General features: G+C 37.5%; 1 protein-coding gene across 2 annotated transcripts in view; it reads right to left on the reverse strand.

The window, feature by feature from the left end:
• The window catches only part of LOC139964109 (complement factor B-like), a 32,353-nt gene extending 14,725 nt beyond the window's left edge, over positions 1-17,628 (reverse strand). Inside the window, exons 1-7 of one of the 2 annotated variants that reach the window (XM_071965463.1) lie at positions 17,474-17,628; positions 8,064-8,142; positions 4,833-5,024; positions 2,758-2,934; positions 2,402-2,620; positions 1,081-1,287; positions 385-567 (exon numbers count right to left, since the gene is read on the reverse strand). In XM_071965463.1, coding sequence (XP_071821564.1) covers positions 385-567; positions 1,081-1,287; positions 2,402-2,620; positions 2,758-2,934; positions 4,833-5,024; positions 8,064-8,133 — 1,048 coding nt within the window. In that variant the 5' untranslated portion in view covers positions 8,134-8,142; positions 17,474-17,628. Of the gene's footprint in view, positions 1-384; positions 568-1,080; positions 1,297-2,401; positions 2,621-2,757; positions 2,935-4,832; positions 5,025-8,063; positions 8,143-17,473 lie in introns of both variants that reach the window. The other variant, XM_071965462.1, reaches the window with a different exon arrangement.
• Between the last annotated feature and the right edge of the window lie 403 nt (positions 17,629-18,031).

Raw genomic sequence — 18,031 nt, forward strand, 5'->3', positions numbered from 1 at the left:
CGTTCGTTTTAGTAGTTCTAAAGGAACAAACAAAACAAAATTACAAATGTCGCAACCACATATCCATTTGTATTGGTTGACACAGCAACTTCAGGGTATTTAGCTATGCTCGTCAAACGTAGTTTAGTATATTGCAAAGCGTGCGTAACTGTTGCATATTTCCATTGACTAACCAGAAAATTACGTAAACCATTTATTTACTTTAGTTTTGCTCCACAATCTACAACTGAAGTTATTTTTTTAGTCAGTATAGTGTATATTTTGATCAACGTACTATAAACACAGGCATGCACACGATTTTTGTTTTGCTGTATTTTTCATCTGACATGGCCTCAATGCGTACATCACTTTAAATAACGTGATTTATTGCTACCAATAACTCACCTCCCGTATCGCATACTGGTATTGGTCCATTCCATCGTCCTGTTCTTGTACAGGTCAAACGAGAGTCACCTATCAACTCATATCCTGAATCACACCTAAAGGTAGCGTTTGCACCAACCATGTTCGAAGTCGCAAAGGCTGCACCATTTTCTATATACCCCCTAAGTGAAGGACAGGTTATTTCTGGAAAACAGACAAATCAGAAAATGCAACAATTCATTGTTTAGTAATTACTGCCTTTATCAGTTAACTTAAAGAAGCTAAACACCTGTATAAGAAATTTACTAAGAGCAACCCAAAAGCCTCAATATGATATAAATCTCGTTGTAAAATCAACAGCCACCAACACCACCTGCCCACGCTACTTTGTCTCTGTTTGAATATCGTGTTAAGACAACAATTTCAATGTTGATGTTGGTAACATTCGATAATACTCATCACTAAAGTTTCATTTACAAAGAAAAGTCATATATTTAAATGTTTGTAAGTTACTTTGTATTTTAATATGATTCTCATCAGATGGAAATAACCTTCGTTTGATGAAGAAACTTTAGGAAGCATTCCATGTAGTCACACAATTTTTATAACTTGAGATATGTTACTGATATTGCCAGAACTGGTCAATTAAACTCGAAAAGTGCTTGCAATGTGACTCCCAGTTGGTTTGGTAACTTTCATGTAGAAAAAAATTGTTACCTTCACACCGAGGGGTTACTCCAAGCCAGACTGCACTATACGTATGTCGGATATTTTTCAACGCACACGCTCTCCATGATTGACTAGTTGTTCTGTAGCCTTCTTCGCAATAATAATTGATTATATCTTTTGGTGCGTATGTGCGATTTTCAGCAGTTGATCGTCCATGTTCTATTTCTTCCAGTAAAGGAGGGCATCTAGGAACATCTGAGGAGACTTTGAAGATAGACACCATAGGTCAGCTTGTTATTCTTATGAATCCCAATCAAGCAAGAACGACTGTTTTCATGCTACAATTTTATATTGTTGCGCATTCCACGAATAACAACAGTAAAAATGGGTTCGTCTTTACGAGAAATAAAGCTTTTTAAGTTCTGCCAACACATGCATAACTGCCATTGTCTATTTAAAGTAAAACATCATTCATCAATTCTCTACACATTTGTAATAAAGCAGCAACATTCTATTCATGTGGCCAAACCCTGCTTTATATATATATATATATATATATATATATATATATATATATATATATACATATACATACATATATATATATATATATATAAACATATATACATACATACATATCTATAGATATAGATATATTTGTGATTGCATGTACATTCATGTAGTCACTTATATGCATTACAAAGAGAAAATGGAGTACTAAACTAATAATACAGCACACGTCTATATTACTTTCTTATCTTTTTGCTGAATAATATATAGTGCTCATATCCATACCATTTTGTTCTTTATAGCCTAATTTCTTAAATTGGAACTTCGAAGTCGAAGAATAAAACTTTACCACTGTATAGACCTAGGAACCTGTGTAACTTTTAGTTCTGCAGAACTTAATCAATTAAGTTTATCTCTACCCTCCTTGTAGATGATACAGCTGCTGTGTTAGATACTGTACGATCTTGAAATGCAAAAATACCAAAGAAAATAATCATGCCCATTCTGACGTCCCACAGGTTCCCTTCGTTCAGGATATCCAGGGATATTGAAATGAGTTTCTCCACATTTTTTTCTGGGCAGGAATCAGTTCGTCTATTCTATACTCACATAACAAGCTGGGGCACTCGAAACATAGGACGTTCGATTATAAGTCGTTGCAACCGACCCCTCTCGTCAGACCAGTTGTATTACAATACCATTGTGAGGAGCATCTTAACATGACTAATGTTAGTTGAAGGACAAATCAATTCACTTGGCAACTAATCAGAGAAAGATGACGTAAAAGACAATCCATCATCGTAGACATAGATTATGTTGTAGGGGTTTTCGGTCAAATTCATATTTTGATTAACATTACCACGGCAGATAGGAATTGAAGCGTTCCATCCACTTCTTGTGCATTCAATCGATGGATAGAAGAAACCTTCTGATGTGGACGAGCTTCCTAAGATGTAACCTTCCTCACACGAGAAGATATGCCTACTTCCGAATGTCCACAATCCCTCACGTCGACGGCCATTTATCCTTTGCCGAATCAAGTGATCTCGCTCCTCTACCTCCTCGCATATTGGCATAGCTGTAGGGAAAGATTTTGCTCCAAGTTATAAACGTACATTGTAACAATACTACAAGTATAGGAACATTAAAAAACACTAATCACTCAGTTAACAAACCACCTGCGATGAATTAGTACGACACACTGGATGAACGTACCACGACACACTGGACTGTCAGCAGACCAGGTACCGTCACTTTGACACGTTAACCGTCTCTCGCCATGCAAGCGATATCCTCGTTCCGTACACGCATAGTGGGCAACCACACCGGCTTCTCCAGTTCTATACATAATTTCACCTCTTGGAAATGGGGGGAGGAGATCACAGTCTTCAGCTACAGAAAGAAGTAAAAAACAATCAATTAACCCTGATATCCATATTATCTATCATTTTTGGGCCAGTAGGCTACTCTTTTTGTCCGATGTCGCCAGCCTATATGATTACAGGCAAACTACTGCACACGACCAAGCGGTTTCATAAAGTAATAAATTCCAAAGAGTAAAGTGACTATCGCCGGCTCATTACTCTGGAGCAACTTACCTTCTGGTATTCGTGACAGTTCCTTCATTGACGCATTTCGAACATCTTTAAAAAGCCATTTTTACAAGAATAATTTTTTTAAATTTATTTATGAATGACATAAAGATGGAAATGTCATGCAAATGTGTTTATTTTGTACCAACATCACCATACCAGCAAGAACCAAATTTTACGTTAAGCCCTGCCCGTTCATTAATATTCATTCACAGTTCATCTACCTACTAAGTTTGACATTGATTCAACTTGTGGTCGTTGAGATATCATGTTTACAAGCTATTTTGACAATTTCTTATCAAGCCTCACACATCAAAAACATTAATGAGGTAAAAATTGTTGTTACAAAGAACATATCTATGTAGTTACATCACCATACGAAGTATAAACTAAATCAGACACACAGTTGCAGAGATATTGACATTTTAAGAATTTTATGGTAAGCCCTTACCACTCATTCATATTCATGACATGGGAACCAAAGACAAAATAGGGCACACCCACTAATCTACCCACCACGTATGACATCATTATGCAAAAACAAAAACAATAGGGAACATCTACTGACCATGACCAAATAACCAAGTATAACATCAATCACATATTTGCCTTCTTTAGATACCGTGTTAACCAGATAGAGAGTGACATATACCCACACACGCAAACATACACAAACGCCAACTTAACTGCATAAGTTCCGATGGGTGCCAAAGCATCGGAACCAAAGTGAATAGACAAACCTTTTTTTCAACCAGCTACGATTCGTGTACCTACTAAAGTGGAAACATAAAGTTCATTGAAGCTTTTTTTTGGAGTAACCGTGTTTCCAAAGTTTATTGACGCCAGATGACCGTTCACATCTTCAAAAACAATACTTTACTACTCCAAAAAATAGTTTCCATAAAAATATCCTCTACTAAATAAGCTGGTTCGCAAGTTACATCTAGAGTTCCTTAAAGCATTTCTTACCAAGTAACGGTGCTAACAAGTTTTCACATTTTGGCCTCTGTTAACTTCACATGACCTTTGACATTTATGATAAACAATTGGTAACTTGTGTTCACTAACGTTGATCCACACACATGTAGCGGGTCATCAGTCTCAAATCGTGGGGAATCGACATATACCGATTTAAATCGACATATACCAATTTCCTTCGACCAGTTTCTAGCAGCTTAAATTGACTTCTATCGATTAAATTGACATACCATCAATTTAAACTGGTAGATGTCGATTAAATTGACTTGTACCAGCTTAATTCGACATATCATCGTTTTAAATCAACATATACCAATCATTGATATGTAAAATATTTCGGTACACGTCAATTTAAAACGACATCTACCAGTATAAGTCGATGATACGTAGAACTAAATCGGTATATGTCAAATTACCTGGCCTTATACCAGTTTCTATCAGCTTAAATTGATGATATGTCATATAAATCGGTATTATGTCAATTTAAATCGACATTTTCTTGTTTAAATCGATGATATGTCGAATTAAATCGGTATATGATATGTCGATTTAAATAGGTAGAAGTCAATTTATGGCATGCATGCATGGGTATTGTTTTTATTGTACTTCCCACTCAACAGAGGGCTCCTCTGGAAAGCAGTGCTTCTGCACTGAGTAGGACTACCCTCATTAAAGATGACAATAATAATGTAAAAAATATATTAACAAAACAGTACTTACGGACACATTCGATTGCTGGTTCCCAACTGTCTCCAACACATGTCAATCTGGCTGATTCTGGTCGCATCCGGAATGACGGATCACATGTTCCTCTCATTTTGTAACCACGTCTGTAAGTATGGGTGGGATCTCTGTTGCGAGATAATATCTCTCCATTTGGTAGATCTTTTGGTTGTGTGCACTGAGTGTGAGCTGATTGAGAAAAGACGAGAAATAGAAGTGTAGTTATGAACAATTGAAAGTCTGTACTCTCCGAACAAGTCGGGATCGGATAGGCTGGAAATATCCAAGTGATAAACTTTCCAGCACTTAAAGTGCAGTTAAAGTACTTAAAGTGTAGTGCTTTTATACTTGTACGTGCATGGTACAATTATATGAAATGCATCGTTGGAAAAAACACATTGAGGATAATTTCTAACTTTTAACAATAAAAATACACGATGTACTTGCTGGGATTCAGGGAGGAAGCAGAGGCGAGGATACAATCTTTCGGAAGGGGGATGTTGGAATGCAGGAAAAAAGCAGCGAGGGATGAGGGTTCAATCTAGGGAGGCGGTCACAAACGTCGAGGGGTGCGACATGTGACTTTGATTTGAAGCCAAATTGAAGCGAAAGGCCACAAATTAAGCTTCATCAAACCTTTCCGACGGAGTGAATCCTCTGTACCACAAATTCCAGTATGCCTACTTGAATTTTTGTCAACACGAGGAAGCTTTTAAAATGAACCTTTTCCATAATTATTTAACAACAATGTTATTGCATTTTCGAGCAAATAATGCACTCTTTAATTGCAGAAAAGTAGAAAATGTGTATTTTTCATCAAAGGGGCATTTCTCGTTTACGAAAGGGGTCTCTTGTGAGGCCTTTAGACAAACAGGGGAGCACGTGCCACTTCGGGCCCTCGGGAGCGTCGCCCGTGGGAAGCAGCATAGTACTCTTGGCTATGCAATTATAAACAGAAAATGTTGTATGTGTAATCGGGTAAACCAGATTCTGGATAAAATAAGGGTCTGGGTTTACTGTGCGAGGTAGTCTCTAACACGAGCCGGTCCTCTAACATTTATAAATCATCTGTTTTGCCCCCATGTAGCATGCTGAATGATACATGTGTCCTATAAGACAACTGAACGACTTAAGGAGGGGCAAACTGCTTTGAGGGTATCATAGCATGCTTTTCGATATGTTCACATGAGTGGCAATTGTGGGACTTTGTAGCATATTTGGGGGCAATGCAGAACCGTGGAAGTGGCATAATAAGGGCATCGTGTGTTAGAGCAACTTTACCTGGTTTTGATTTGAGCCATAAGAGGATATTGCAGAGGAATATATACATGTTAGAAACCTAACCGATCCAATTTTAATTATCAATATCTTGAGAACGCCATCTAAAAATTGGATGCAACTATCATCAGGATGCTGGGAATATGTTCCCCTCTTTCATGGACGTCTTTTAACATTTGCAATATTTTATATGCACTCTCTCTCTCTCTGATAACTTGGAGTACCTTTGACTAGAAGGATCTTTAAAGTTCATTACATTCCAAATATTCACATTTGATGACCGGTATGACTTTCACACTCCCGTCATAAACTTGTGCAGAAATCTTTCGAAGTAACATGCGTACCGATAATATTCTTATCGGGATTTACTAAACACTGTATAAACTGTGTAATGTTAAGGTCCATATTTAGTTCCCACACCACCCCCCCCCCCTTCCCCACATCGATGACATTACATGGTCCACTGAAGGTAAGGATACTCCCGGGATTGATTTATTGAAAATCCGATAAAAAGTTCGTATGCAGGTTCCCTTATCATCGTATCAACTACTGCTCCGACAAGATCAGAAATGGTCCGGTTGTTCAAGTTGAATGTACATTATTGTGTGAGTACGTATGACATAAAAGCATGTTGATCGCCAAGATACGGTTCCGAAAGTTTGGTGAAGGTTTTTGTTTTATTTATAACGTAGGAATTATTCATTTACGGAAGAATGCAATATTCTGAAAGGTAAATTGTATTTTTGATGAAGCCTTGAGTTGACAGCTATTCAAGTATTCTAAATGTATCACAAATTCGCAAAAACCCAAAGATAAAAAAGGGAACAAAAAGGAAAAGTACACTTGAAAGAACGCCTGCTATTACGACGTCACGTATTATAATTGCCTGGTTTGAGGAGATGTGTATCTGGGACAGACACCTTGAAACAATACCTCAAGTGAGGGTTTTCAGTATCGATGTGATATTATAATAATAACTCAAGTTAGTAACTAGGTGTTAAAACGAGGGTTTGCAGTATCGATGTGATGTAATTACAATAAATCAAGTTAGCAACTAGGTGTTAAGATGAGGGTTTCCAGTATCAATGTGATTTAATAACAATACCTCAAGTTAGTAACTAGGTGTTGGGTTTCCAGTGTCGATGTAATATTATAATAATACCTCAAATTAGTAACTAGGTGCTAAAACGAGGGTTTGCAGTATCGATGTGATGTTATTACAATAAATCAAGTTAGCAACTAGCCGTTAAGATGAGGGTTTCCAGTATCGACGTGATTTTATTACAATACCCCAGGTTAGCAACTATGTGTTAAGATGAGGGTTTCCAGTGTCGATTTGATATTAGTACAATACTTCAAGCTAGCAACTAGGTGTTAAGATGAGGGTTTCCAGTATCAATGTGATATTATAACAATACATCAAGTTAACAACTAGGTGTTAAGATGAGGGTTTCCGGTATCAATGTTTCTAGTATCAATGTTACCAGTATCAATGTGTCCAGTATCAATGTTTCCAGTATTATTATTTCCAGTATTAATGTTTCCAGTGTTAATGTTTCCAGTATCAATGTTTCCAGTATTAATATTTCCAGTATCGATGTTTCCAGTGTTAATGTTTCCAGTATCAATGTTTCTAGTATCAATGTTTCGAGCATCAATGCTTCCAGTATTAATGTTTCCAGTAGTATTATTTCCAGTTTTAATGTTCCAGCATCAATGTTTTCAGTATTAATGTGAATTTATTACATCTTCCATTTTGTTGTCACGTTGTTTGCAACCGGAATATTCCCGTATAAGATATTTCTCAATCTTTTCTTTTGATTTCAATTATGAGGTAAAAATAGTTTTTATTAACAAAACAAAATAAAGCAACAATTGAGGAATATTGAACGAATGAAACAATAAGTATACTGTTAGGAGTAGGAAGTCATTCTTATAGTTTGTACCTACCATGTTGCATAAGACAGCTGAATGCAACCAACACCAGTATGATCCACCCCTTGGGCGTAGTTCCCGACATGAGATATAACTGTCGAAAAACACGAAGTAGAAATACACGTTTTTTTTTAAATTATCTGCTTGCATGGTAATATTGATAATTCATCACATACTCCACGAGGCTTATTTTTAACTTTAAGCACTAGATCATGATATCATCAACGTGATTTTAAACTACAGAAAATATAAGTACGAGGGGTTGTTAATTGCCGTTATGAGTCGAGTTCACTGTAATTTCGGTGAACTTTGGAGGCTTGGGAAGCCGTAACGACATTACACAGAGATAGAAATGATGGTTACAAAAGCCGTACTTAATGTCTCTGGCATCAGCATTGCCACGCATAAAATGTTCTGAAATGGTAACGTATAAATTTAATGTTAATATTGCATAGCTCAAGAATAGAATGAGTGCTGGAAATGTTTCTATGTAGCTATTCTGGTTTTCAAGATATCATCCGATGCTACTAAAATTGTTAGTGGGTGGGCCGTTTCGAAAAGGGACCATCGTGAAACTATGTAAGCTTAGCGAAGCCAATACATTTTTGGCAAAACTGCCTCCCAGACTGCCGGAAGTGGCACTTCAAAGGCCTTGTAAGTTGCATCTAAACATTTTTATTTTGAGATCTCATATTTTAGAAATTTACACTCAAAAAATGAGATTAATTTAGAAAAATTTATTCAGTAAAATAACTTTCTAGAAAAATAGGACTTTAAGATACTTTATAAGCTCTGCTTTATTCATTGTTTTACACAGGTTGATGACGATATAACAACACGCCATTCAGATGGTAGCCATAGCCTTTATATTCTGAGGGGAAGCCACGTGGAGAATTAAGGTGTTGATGAAATTATTAGGTTTGTGTTGTCATCATTTGTTTTACATTCCAAACTGGGCCCAACTGGAGAAAGGGGGGGGGGGTGTAAATGAGCTGAGTGGGTGGGCCGTGTAGGGGACAGTGCCTCAATATTCTTAGTTACTTAGTTAAACCATCGTATATATATATGAATATATATATGTAGATACATATGTATGTTTATGTATATATATATATATATATATATATGTATATATATATATATATATATATATATATATATATATATATACATATATATATATATATCGAGTTGGTAAGCTTCATGATCAAGATCTAGATCATCTAAAGATCATTGCAGTACATTATTATTTCCATTGTATCATGTGATAAACCGGGGTTTCCGTTTTGCAATTTCTTGAAATTTCGTGATTGTTTTTCGGTTCTTTCGCTAAGGGTTTTTTGCAGGGGAATACCCATTTCTATTCGAATTCCTTTTTATTTGAAGAGTCTTTCGAGTTCGTTTCATGCGAAGCGGAAATAGTTAATGTACTGATAGGTGTCTGTAGAGCCTTTAAACGATCTGCTTACAGAAATGGCTGATAGCTTCTGCAAGGTCACGGATCAAGTTTTCTGAACTATAACGCAAGGATTGGTCGAAATCGATAAAATTTATTGTTAAAGCGATATCTGATTGTAAGTTTTTGAAGTCTGGTTTTTTACCTCCAAAAACTACTGACTCGGCGATCTTCATAGACCAACTTGTTTTTGTCTCTAACTTTACTGTCGGTATAGGCCTGTGCGATGGCAACTATACGCTACCATACTATATATTAGATTCTTCTTCTTTGTTTAATTTCTGTTTTGTTTATATATATATATATATATATATATATATATATATATATATATTTATATATATATATATATATATATATATATATAAATGCCTAGATGATACCTTAGGTGGACACCAAATGGTAAAAAAGCGACCTTAGGTCGACAGTGTACCTTAGGTCGACATTTCCGTGTCCACCTAAGGTTTTTACTACCATTTTAAGAAACTTTTTTATTGTCGCAAATAGCTTTATAATGTTCTCCGTCCTCTAAAACGTTCATTTAAAGGTTTGGTTAGGGTCGGTTCAGGATATTATTAGAGAAAACCAGAGAAATAAGATATGACTCATAATTGACAAATAAGAGTAAGTTTTAGAAAATATATTGGAATTTTCGGTCCCCCTGGGACCTTCGTCAGCAATACTTGGCAGTCGAATGAAAAGTACAACATGTGACACAATGAAAGTATGACGCTAGATAAGTGTAAGGTGCAATGATGGAATTAAAACCAAATAAACCATGACTATACAGGAAGCAGATTAAGGAGCAAAGAACGGATTACATATACTTGTAGAACTGATAGTTGTTAATGGGTCCCAAGTCTTTGTCTTTGGGAATCCTGCAAAATTATCACGAATAGATTTTTTGTGATTATTAAAACGTAAGCGGAATCGGGAGCCTGTTTCACCTACATAATTGCCCTCTTTGCAAAGGACACAATAGAAAATGTAAATAACATTAATAGAATCACAAGAGAGGGAAGGGGGTCTTAGGCTATATATATATATATATATATATATATATATATATATATATATATATATATATATATATGTATGTATGTATATATATGTATATATATATATGTATGTATGTATATATATATATATATATATATATATAATATAAAAGATAAACAAGCGAATATTTTTAACAACGACATATATTTCGGAGTGGTCACAACTCCATCGTCAGGCAATTGTACAAGATCAATTAAATACAAGGCTAATATACATCCAAGGACGACAATAGTGATAAGCATGAGTGATTTTTAAGCTAGGAATGATTAGAACAACCAGCAATTGTTTAGTGAATATTATTAACTTAGAGATGAATAGAACAACCAGCAATAATAAAGTAAATAGGGATTAGAATAGCTCCAACCCGTAGCTCGCTACATTTCTATTGAGGTCAGCTTTTAAGTCTTTTATTAGGAGACTCTCTTTAATCTTCCTCCTGAACCACTGGGGTTCATTACCAATAGTTGCACAACGGTCAACAAAAGTAGGCAGATGATGTTTATGCGCAGTACAATGAAGGTTAATAGTGCCTTTCTGACCACCAAAGGAGCTCATCAGATGTTCGTTGAACATATCCTTAAGCCGTCTATTGGTTTCTCCGACATAAAAGGAATCGCAGTCAGGACAGTTATTCCTGTAAGCAACATCGTTGGCATAATCTAACTTAAAAGCATCCTTGAAACTGAACAGAGCAGAGATTTTCTTTTGCAGAAAAATTATTTTGATATGTATATTGTCATTACACAACCCCTTAATGTAACTACCTAAAGTCTTAGCGAGTTTATCACTGCTGGGGCCACAATATGGTAATTTAACATATACAGTATTTACTTGGGTCTCCCCATGATCTAATTTAATTACAGGACCCATGCCCAGTTGTTTTCTTAATATATAAGTATAGTTTTCTATATCGTGCAACAACTTCCTAGGGTAACCATTTAAAGTCAAAATACGTCTAATAAATTGCAATTCATGAACGAACAAGGAATCCGACGAACGCAATCTACGTGCACGTTCATGTAAAGCCTTAATAACCGCAATGTTATACTTTTTGGGACACCAGGATTTCCAATTAATGAACAACCCTGTAAAAGTTTTCTTACGGAAAACTGAAGTGGCGATATAGTGTCAGTACCGCTTGAGCCAACCATTCTGAAAATATCTATATCAAGAAAAGCACATTTACCCCCGCATTCCATTTCATAAGTAAATTGAATATATTTATGAAAAGAGTTCAATACATGTAGAAAATCATCCACATAGTCTGCTGAAATAACTACAAAAATGTCATCCACATATCTTCTATAAAAGTTAAGTTTAGGACAAATTTGGATCAATTTCTCCTCAAGGTGGCACATTAACAAGTTGGCTAAACAGACACTCAAGGAAGAGCCCATGGCACACCCATCAATTTGCTCATACATAAAATTGTTAAAAATAAAGTGGGATGATTTTCTACATGTATTGAACTCTCTTCATAAATCTATTCAATTTACTTATAAAAATGGAATGCCGGGGTAAATGTGCTTTTCTTGATTATAAAACTGCGGTTATTAATGCTGGCGTCACACTGTCCCGAAGTTGACACCAGATGGACACACGATAAAGAAAATGTTCAGATTCGGCTCTGATCGTAAAAACATCGGGCCATTCGTGAGGGCATCTTAAGCCATCGCATGACCGCCGGTGGAGTTTTTCAGGCTTCGGCAGCAACTTCGTGAGCAGTGGCAAAATTTTTGGCATGCCAAAAAATTACCGGAAGACCTTGCGAAGGTTCATTTTCGTGTTGAATTCGTGTGTCCATATTGCCCTTCGTAAGGCCATCGTGAGGGCATCTTATCAAATCGTGTCATCTTCGTTTTTACTTCGTATGATCATCGGTGCCATCGGGCATTTTCGCCTCACGAAGACAATACGAAGGAAACAAGAAGCTGCCCGATTGTCTTATGAAGGCAACACGACTACGTGAAGCCCTCGCAATGCCGTCGAGTAACCATCGTATTATAGTACGATGACATCGAGATGGGACCACGGTGTCGGCGAAGACAGCCGAATTTGAGAACCTCAAGCGTTTCCCAGGTGTCATGGTAACGTGGACATATAAAGGCCAGCCTCAGAGCATCTTCCTCAGTCAGTCCTAAGCAACTTTACAGAGTGGAGGCGTGTGTAACTCCCAAAGCTACAATCACAATCACAATTAACCACAATTCAGTTCCTGCAGAATGGCATACTCTGGTGATGAGATAACCAGGAAAAAGAAAGCAGCAGCATTGCTTGTTTTGATGTACCTCAGAGAACATGATGAGCAACTTTTACAGGCCCAGCACCTCCTCTTACAATAAGAAAGCATTATTTTAATTCACTTTGTCATTTCTTGCTATTTGCCTTTCTAGCATTCGACAATGTACTTATCAATACGTCGTCGTGTATAGCCATCGTGTGGTCTTCGTGTGGCATTCGTGTGTCCTGCGGGTAAACTACTCATATAGAAATGCACATCTTCGTGTTGCCTTCGTGTGTGGTTCGGGTGCCATCGTGTGACCTTCTGTAGGCATCGTACTTGCTTCGGCTGTTGATTGGCTGTTGACCAAGTTCGGGGCCATCTTCGTGCGAAATTCAAAATTCCATATTCGTATGGCCATCTGGTGTCAACTTCGCGACAGTGTGACGCCTGCATAAGGCTTTACATGAACGTGCACGTAGATTGTGTTCGTCGGATTCCTTGTTCGTTCATGAATTGCAATTGCAATGTGTTCTTTACAAAAGCAATCAAATCTACTGTATGAAGTAGTACCAAGTATAATTTTAATGTTCCTTTGTTAATTTAATTAGCCTGTTGAATGTTTTTCTTCATTGACAAACAATGCAAAGCCTTCGATTTTAGTTATATTGACCTTTCTGAGAAGGACCGTCGCTGACCAACTCACGAAGTCTTCGGCTTTGAGTACAGCGTTTCTGTATGTTGCCGTGTTGGATGAATCTAACCGTAATAGTAGTTACCGACTGTGCGATCGGCGGTTTAGTCAATGTCGACTTAACAATTCGGGGTTGCCTCACAATTTTGCAAGGTCGGTTAGAGTGACTCCATAGTCAAAAGGAGTGATGTTTCACACGGACGGACTGATTTATTGGGTGTGCATGCAAACACATCACTGGATATAAGAAACTTGAAACGTACACTTTGGATGTTCTTGTTTACTAAAGGTATCAATGGATTTGCGGCTTTAGATATCACATTGCTCCAGTGTTCCAGACAGTCATGATTTAAGGTTAGGGTAATTAGTTCATTTCTTTGTCATAAAGGGGACACAGTGACACATTTTATCGGTTAGGCGTTAGGAGGCACGTTAATTATGTGGGCGGGGGATGGGGTTAGGGAGCCTACTCAGCAGCTGCTTCATTTAATCATTTAACGGAAGGATGTGATTACTGCTCTACATTTATGAGACTATAGGCTGTATGGGGCTCAGTTCTTAGAACTTCGTACTAACTCTTTTGTTATGATGCAGCATGTTACTTTAAAGGTTAACTGCGCTAATTGATGTTATGCAATTCCTAAATGGTGCATTATTATGCTAATTTGTAAACGTAGAGCACAATCAGTGCAGTTCTAAGCTACGGTCGAGTAACCTCACCGAATGTCATATAAATTAGTGTTCAAGGAGTGGCTCTTGCTCTTCTTCCAGTGGCACCAACCTGTACGTCACGCCACGTAAAATGTCTGCCAAGCCCTTACAAAACCTACCTTTTCCGTTCCGGCCTTTCTTCACCATGCCAACCACGCTGTGTGTGACTTACTCTTAACTCTCTTTTGGATACCATTCTTCTGAACTTATTATTTACCTTACCTGGTCCTGTTCTCTATACCGGAGCTGTTATTTATACGAAAAGCGCCTTCCGGAAGCTTCCAGACCCACCCGCACTACGGTTACAGACTACCCTGGGATTTGACACCCCGACGGAGAGCCCAGCGGTAGCCGAGGTACCTTGCGTGCGCGCTAAGTTAACTTTATGTATTAAGGTATGTAATGTATTTATGCTAAGTTATATATATTTTTGTTACCAAGAGACACGCATTAGATTCTTTTAAAACAAAACCTCTCTAACCTACTTCATTGTGTTCGTTTCACAAACCATGATATCTGGACTTCGTAACGCTTTGGATAGGAATACAAGAAGGAAAATGTTTTTAAAGACGTTGGGGTTTTCAACATTTCCCCCTTAAAATGGTAGTCAAAGCAAACTTTGTTTTTGACTAGGGAAAAAGCACATATACTAAACTTCCTGGTGAAATTTGCATGTAGTTCTTAAACTGCGTTTTCGAGATCTTGATAGTTGAATATGTCATAGTTTGTTACCATGATTGAACTTGAAGCACACAGGTCTGATGTCATAGTTGCGCAATGACAGCAATATTGGTTTACTTTTTCATTATTTTCACTTAATTGTTTTGACCTTGGATTGGACAATATTCCAAATTTGGTGTTGTGCAGTGATCAATACCCAATTGACTGTTTATATGAGTATTCAGATGTTAATGCATTGCACTTTTGAGGACGAAAGTGTATTTTATCAACTTATAAACATAAACAAATTGGTCAATGTGCATCTATAGATACACATCTCTATGTACTCTTGAGCTTTAAATGTAGTTATCTCGAATACGATAGTTCTGAACTGAATGTCAATTTCACTAGAATGCTTACGCTATGTTCCGCTTTCATCAGACAAACATGAATTTTCCTCTTGGCTATTCAACCCCATAAAAAAGGATACTGGTTCTTAGCGCAACCTTGCGTGTTTATCTAATTTAAAACCCAAGTTATAGTCTAACTATGCCTTAGTATGCACTATTGCACGACTAACATTTGTTTTTTCCGGGAGATGAACTAAACACATCCTTATACACGGCACTCCGCCTCATTTACAATGGTAACATTGTTTAAAACCAATCAATGTAATTGTTTCATTTGTGGTATTTGCCGTAGAATGCACCATTTGACGTCTAAAGGGGAGGATCCCCCCCTACATGGGGGAGTCGGCTTCAAGGACCACATCAAACATTCGCAATATGGTGATGACATCGCCATCTGGACCATGGCCACTCAGAGCAGAGGAATACCATGGCGAGAATAAGTCCATTAACCATAGGTTGCATTTTTCAGCTCTCTTGACCTCAACTTACTGAAACTTTATGTCTTCTGCAAACAGACTGGTTAGTTTGGAAGAGTTGATTTGTTCACACCTTGCCATGTCTGCCTTAATCTGATACTGATTTGGCTACTAGCTGTGTGAAGAGTTGCATAATAGATGAATATAGGCAGCTCAACTAAGGTGCGAAAAGATGGGACTGATCACTCAGCTAAACCAACTGGAAAAAACCTGCCATTCAGTACAAACGGCGGGTTTTTGGATGCAACCTATAGCTAATGGACACTTTCGTGGCATGACCTACAACGCTACCTCAACCGAATATACAACTGTTGCAACGACTGGGGAATGGAACTCAACTCAACCAAGTCACAGATACTCTTCATCGCCAAACACAAAGATAAAAGGAAGCAACCACATCTTGAACATCGTCATACCAGTCGCAAATCAAGTTCGCTTCCTGACATTACTTATCGATAAACTCAGCTTCGGAAACCACCATCAAAACACCCTCACGGAGAGTCAGACAACAAGTGAATCTATACTACGAAGAATAGCCGGTTCATCGGAAACCCCAGAGCATCACCACTCACAACTATGAAGATTTACAATATTTTATGTCATTATTTGCCACCGCATGAACTGTGAACTGCACTGTTGTGGTAGATTTTAGTATCAAATGGCTGCTTTATCTGACTAGGACAATCTTCACCTTGCAATTTGAATCTCCAGAAGCTTGCATTAACGTCAATTATTTGAGAAGATAATCAAATATGAGAAGCTGGCAAGAATAGTATACTGCACATCAATTGAAACGAGGAGATTATACATAACAGTACTGCTGCAACTTGCAAGCAGTTACTTCAGATAATCTATATGCGGTGAGCAACGTACCAGCCCTCCAGGTTTATTGTGCCACCTTTATGCGACTGCTGAATGGTTATTAATCCAGGCAGCTGTTTAATCTGAATTAACCAAGTGATTTAAAGGGTGTGAAGACTCGCGCAAAAAGAAACGTCTAATGCCGGTAATCTGGCCTAGTTTCGAATGAGGTGTAACAGAACTGTTAGACACCACCATCGATCGCAGAAAAAAAAAACACACACAGCTTGCTACCATCGGTAATTAGACTCTAGTGTATAGTCAGTACTGTACATACAGCTGCGGTCAATACCCACAGCACTGTGTACAAACAATTCAACGATGGACATCTCAGGTCCAGCTAAAGATAACAAGGTATCACGTTCCATTACTGTACTGTCTGCATTTTGTAACGACACGAAAAAAACGTCACTTGCAAGCAACGGAAAGTTTACTTTTTCAGATTGCCGCACGCGGTTTGGGAGAGTCTTCAATGCCTTTAAGTATCGTGTGGGTTATTCTTTCTTTCAAGTTTTAGAAACAATATCTTTTGATCTTGTCACCACAATTCTTGTAGAAAACTTTCAGTTGATTCTGAGGTACCGTAAAAATCATATGATCCTTATATTCATCAGTGCTTCTTTATACCCTATAATATTGCTGTTAATAAGCACGTTTCACCCTCATGAAAGAATAGCAAGTTCGATAAAAAAGGGTCACCATACACGAAGGCAAAATTGCAGATGCATCGACAAGAAGTTCACATTAACTAGAGAATGTAGTCGGATTTGTGTTATAATCCGTATCTTATAAGATAATAGCTTCTTCTCTTAACAATAATGATGTCTATAAAACTTAAATGATGCTCAAGTGGCATAATAAAAAGGTTTATACTTACGGTTTGTCCCTTTTAGGTCTCGTTGAAAGTTTAATCTTGTGCAGTTTCTCTGTTGTTGATAAGCTGCTGCTTAAGCACTGATATGGCTCGATGTGCTACCGAGAAGCCTCTTTTATTGCGGTTTAACATTTACATAGAATAGAACCACAGGGAAACAGCGGAAGAACATGATATGTCGCAACGCGTTAAAGAGATTCCCATTTCTTAGACACTCTTTCCCTGATAGGTACATTGCACCATACTTATGCGGCATGGAACCGAGGATGAGAATAAGTGCTGTGTTGAAATGATACCTTATTTAAATATTATATAGTTAGTCAAGATTTCACCTTCGCGAGAGAGTACGTGTCGGCTTCACGGAAACAAATCGAACTACACTTTCTTTAAAAAAAACTTAAGGAACATAAAAGATTAAATCATAAGAATGGTACCGGTTAGAGCACTGATACAATACGAAAATACATGCAGGTTAACCGAGAACCATACGAAAGAGCATGCAGGGTAACCGAGAACTCCACGAAAGTACATGCAGGATATTCGAGAACTCCACGAAAGTAC

This window comes from Apostichopus japonicus, chromosome 22 (genome assembly GCF_037975245.1).
Source record: "Apostichopus japonicus isolate 1M-3 chromosome 22, ASM3797524v1, whole genome shotgun sequence".
NCBI lineage: Eukaryota > Metazoa > Echinodermata > Holothuroidea > Aspidochirotida > Stichopodidae > Apostichopus > Apostichopus japonicus.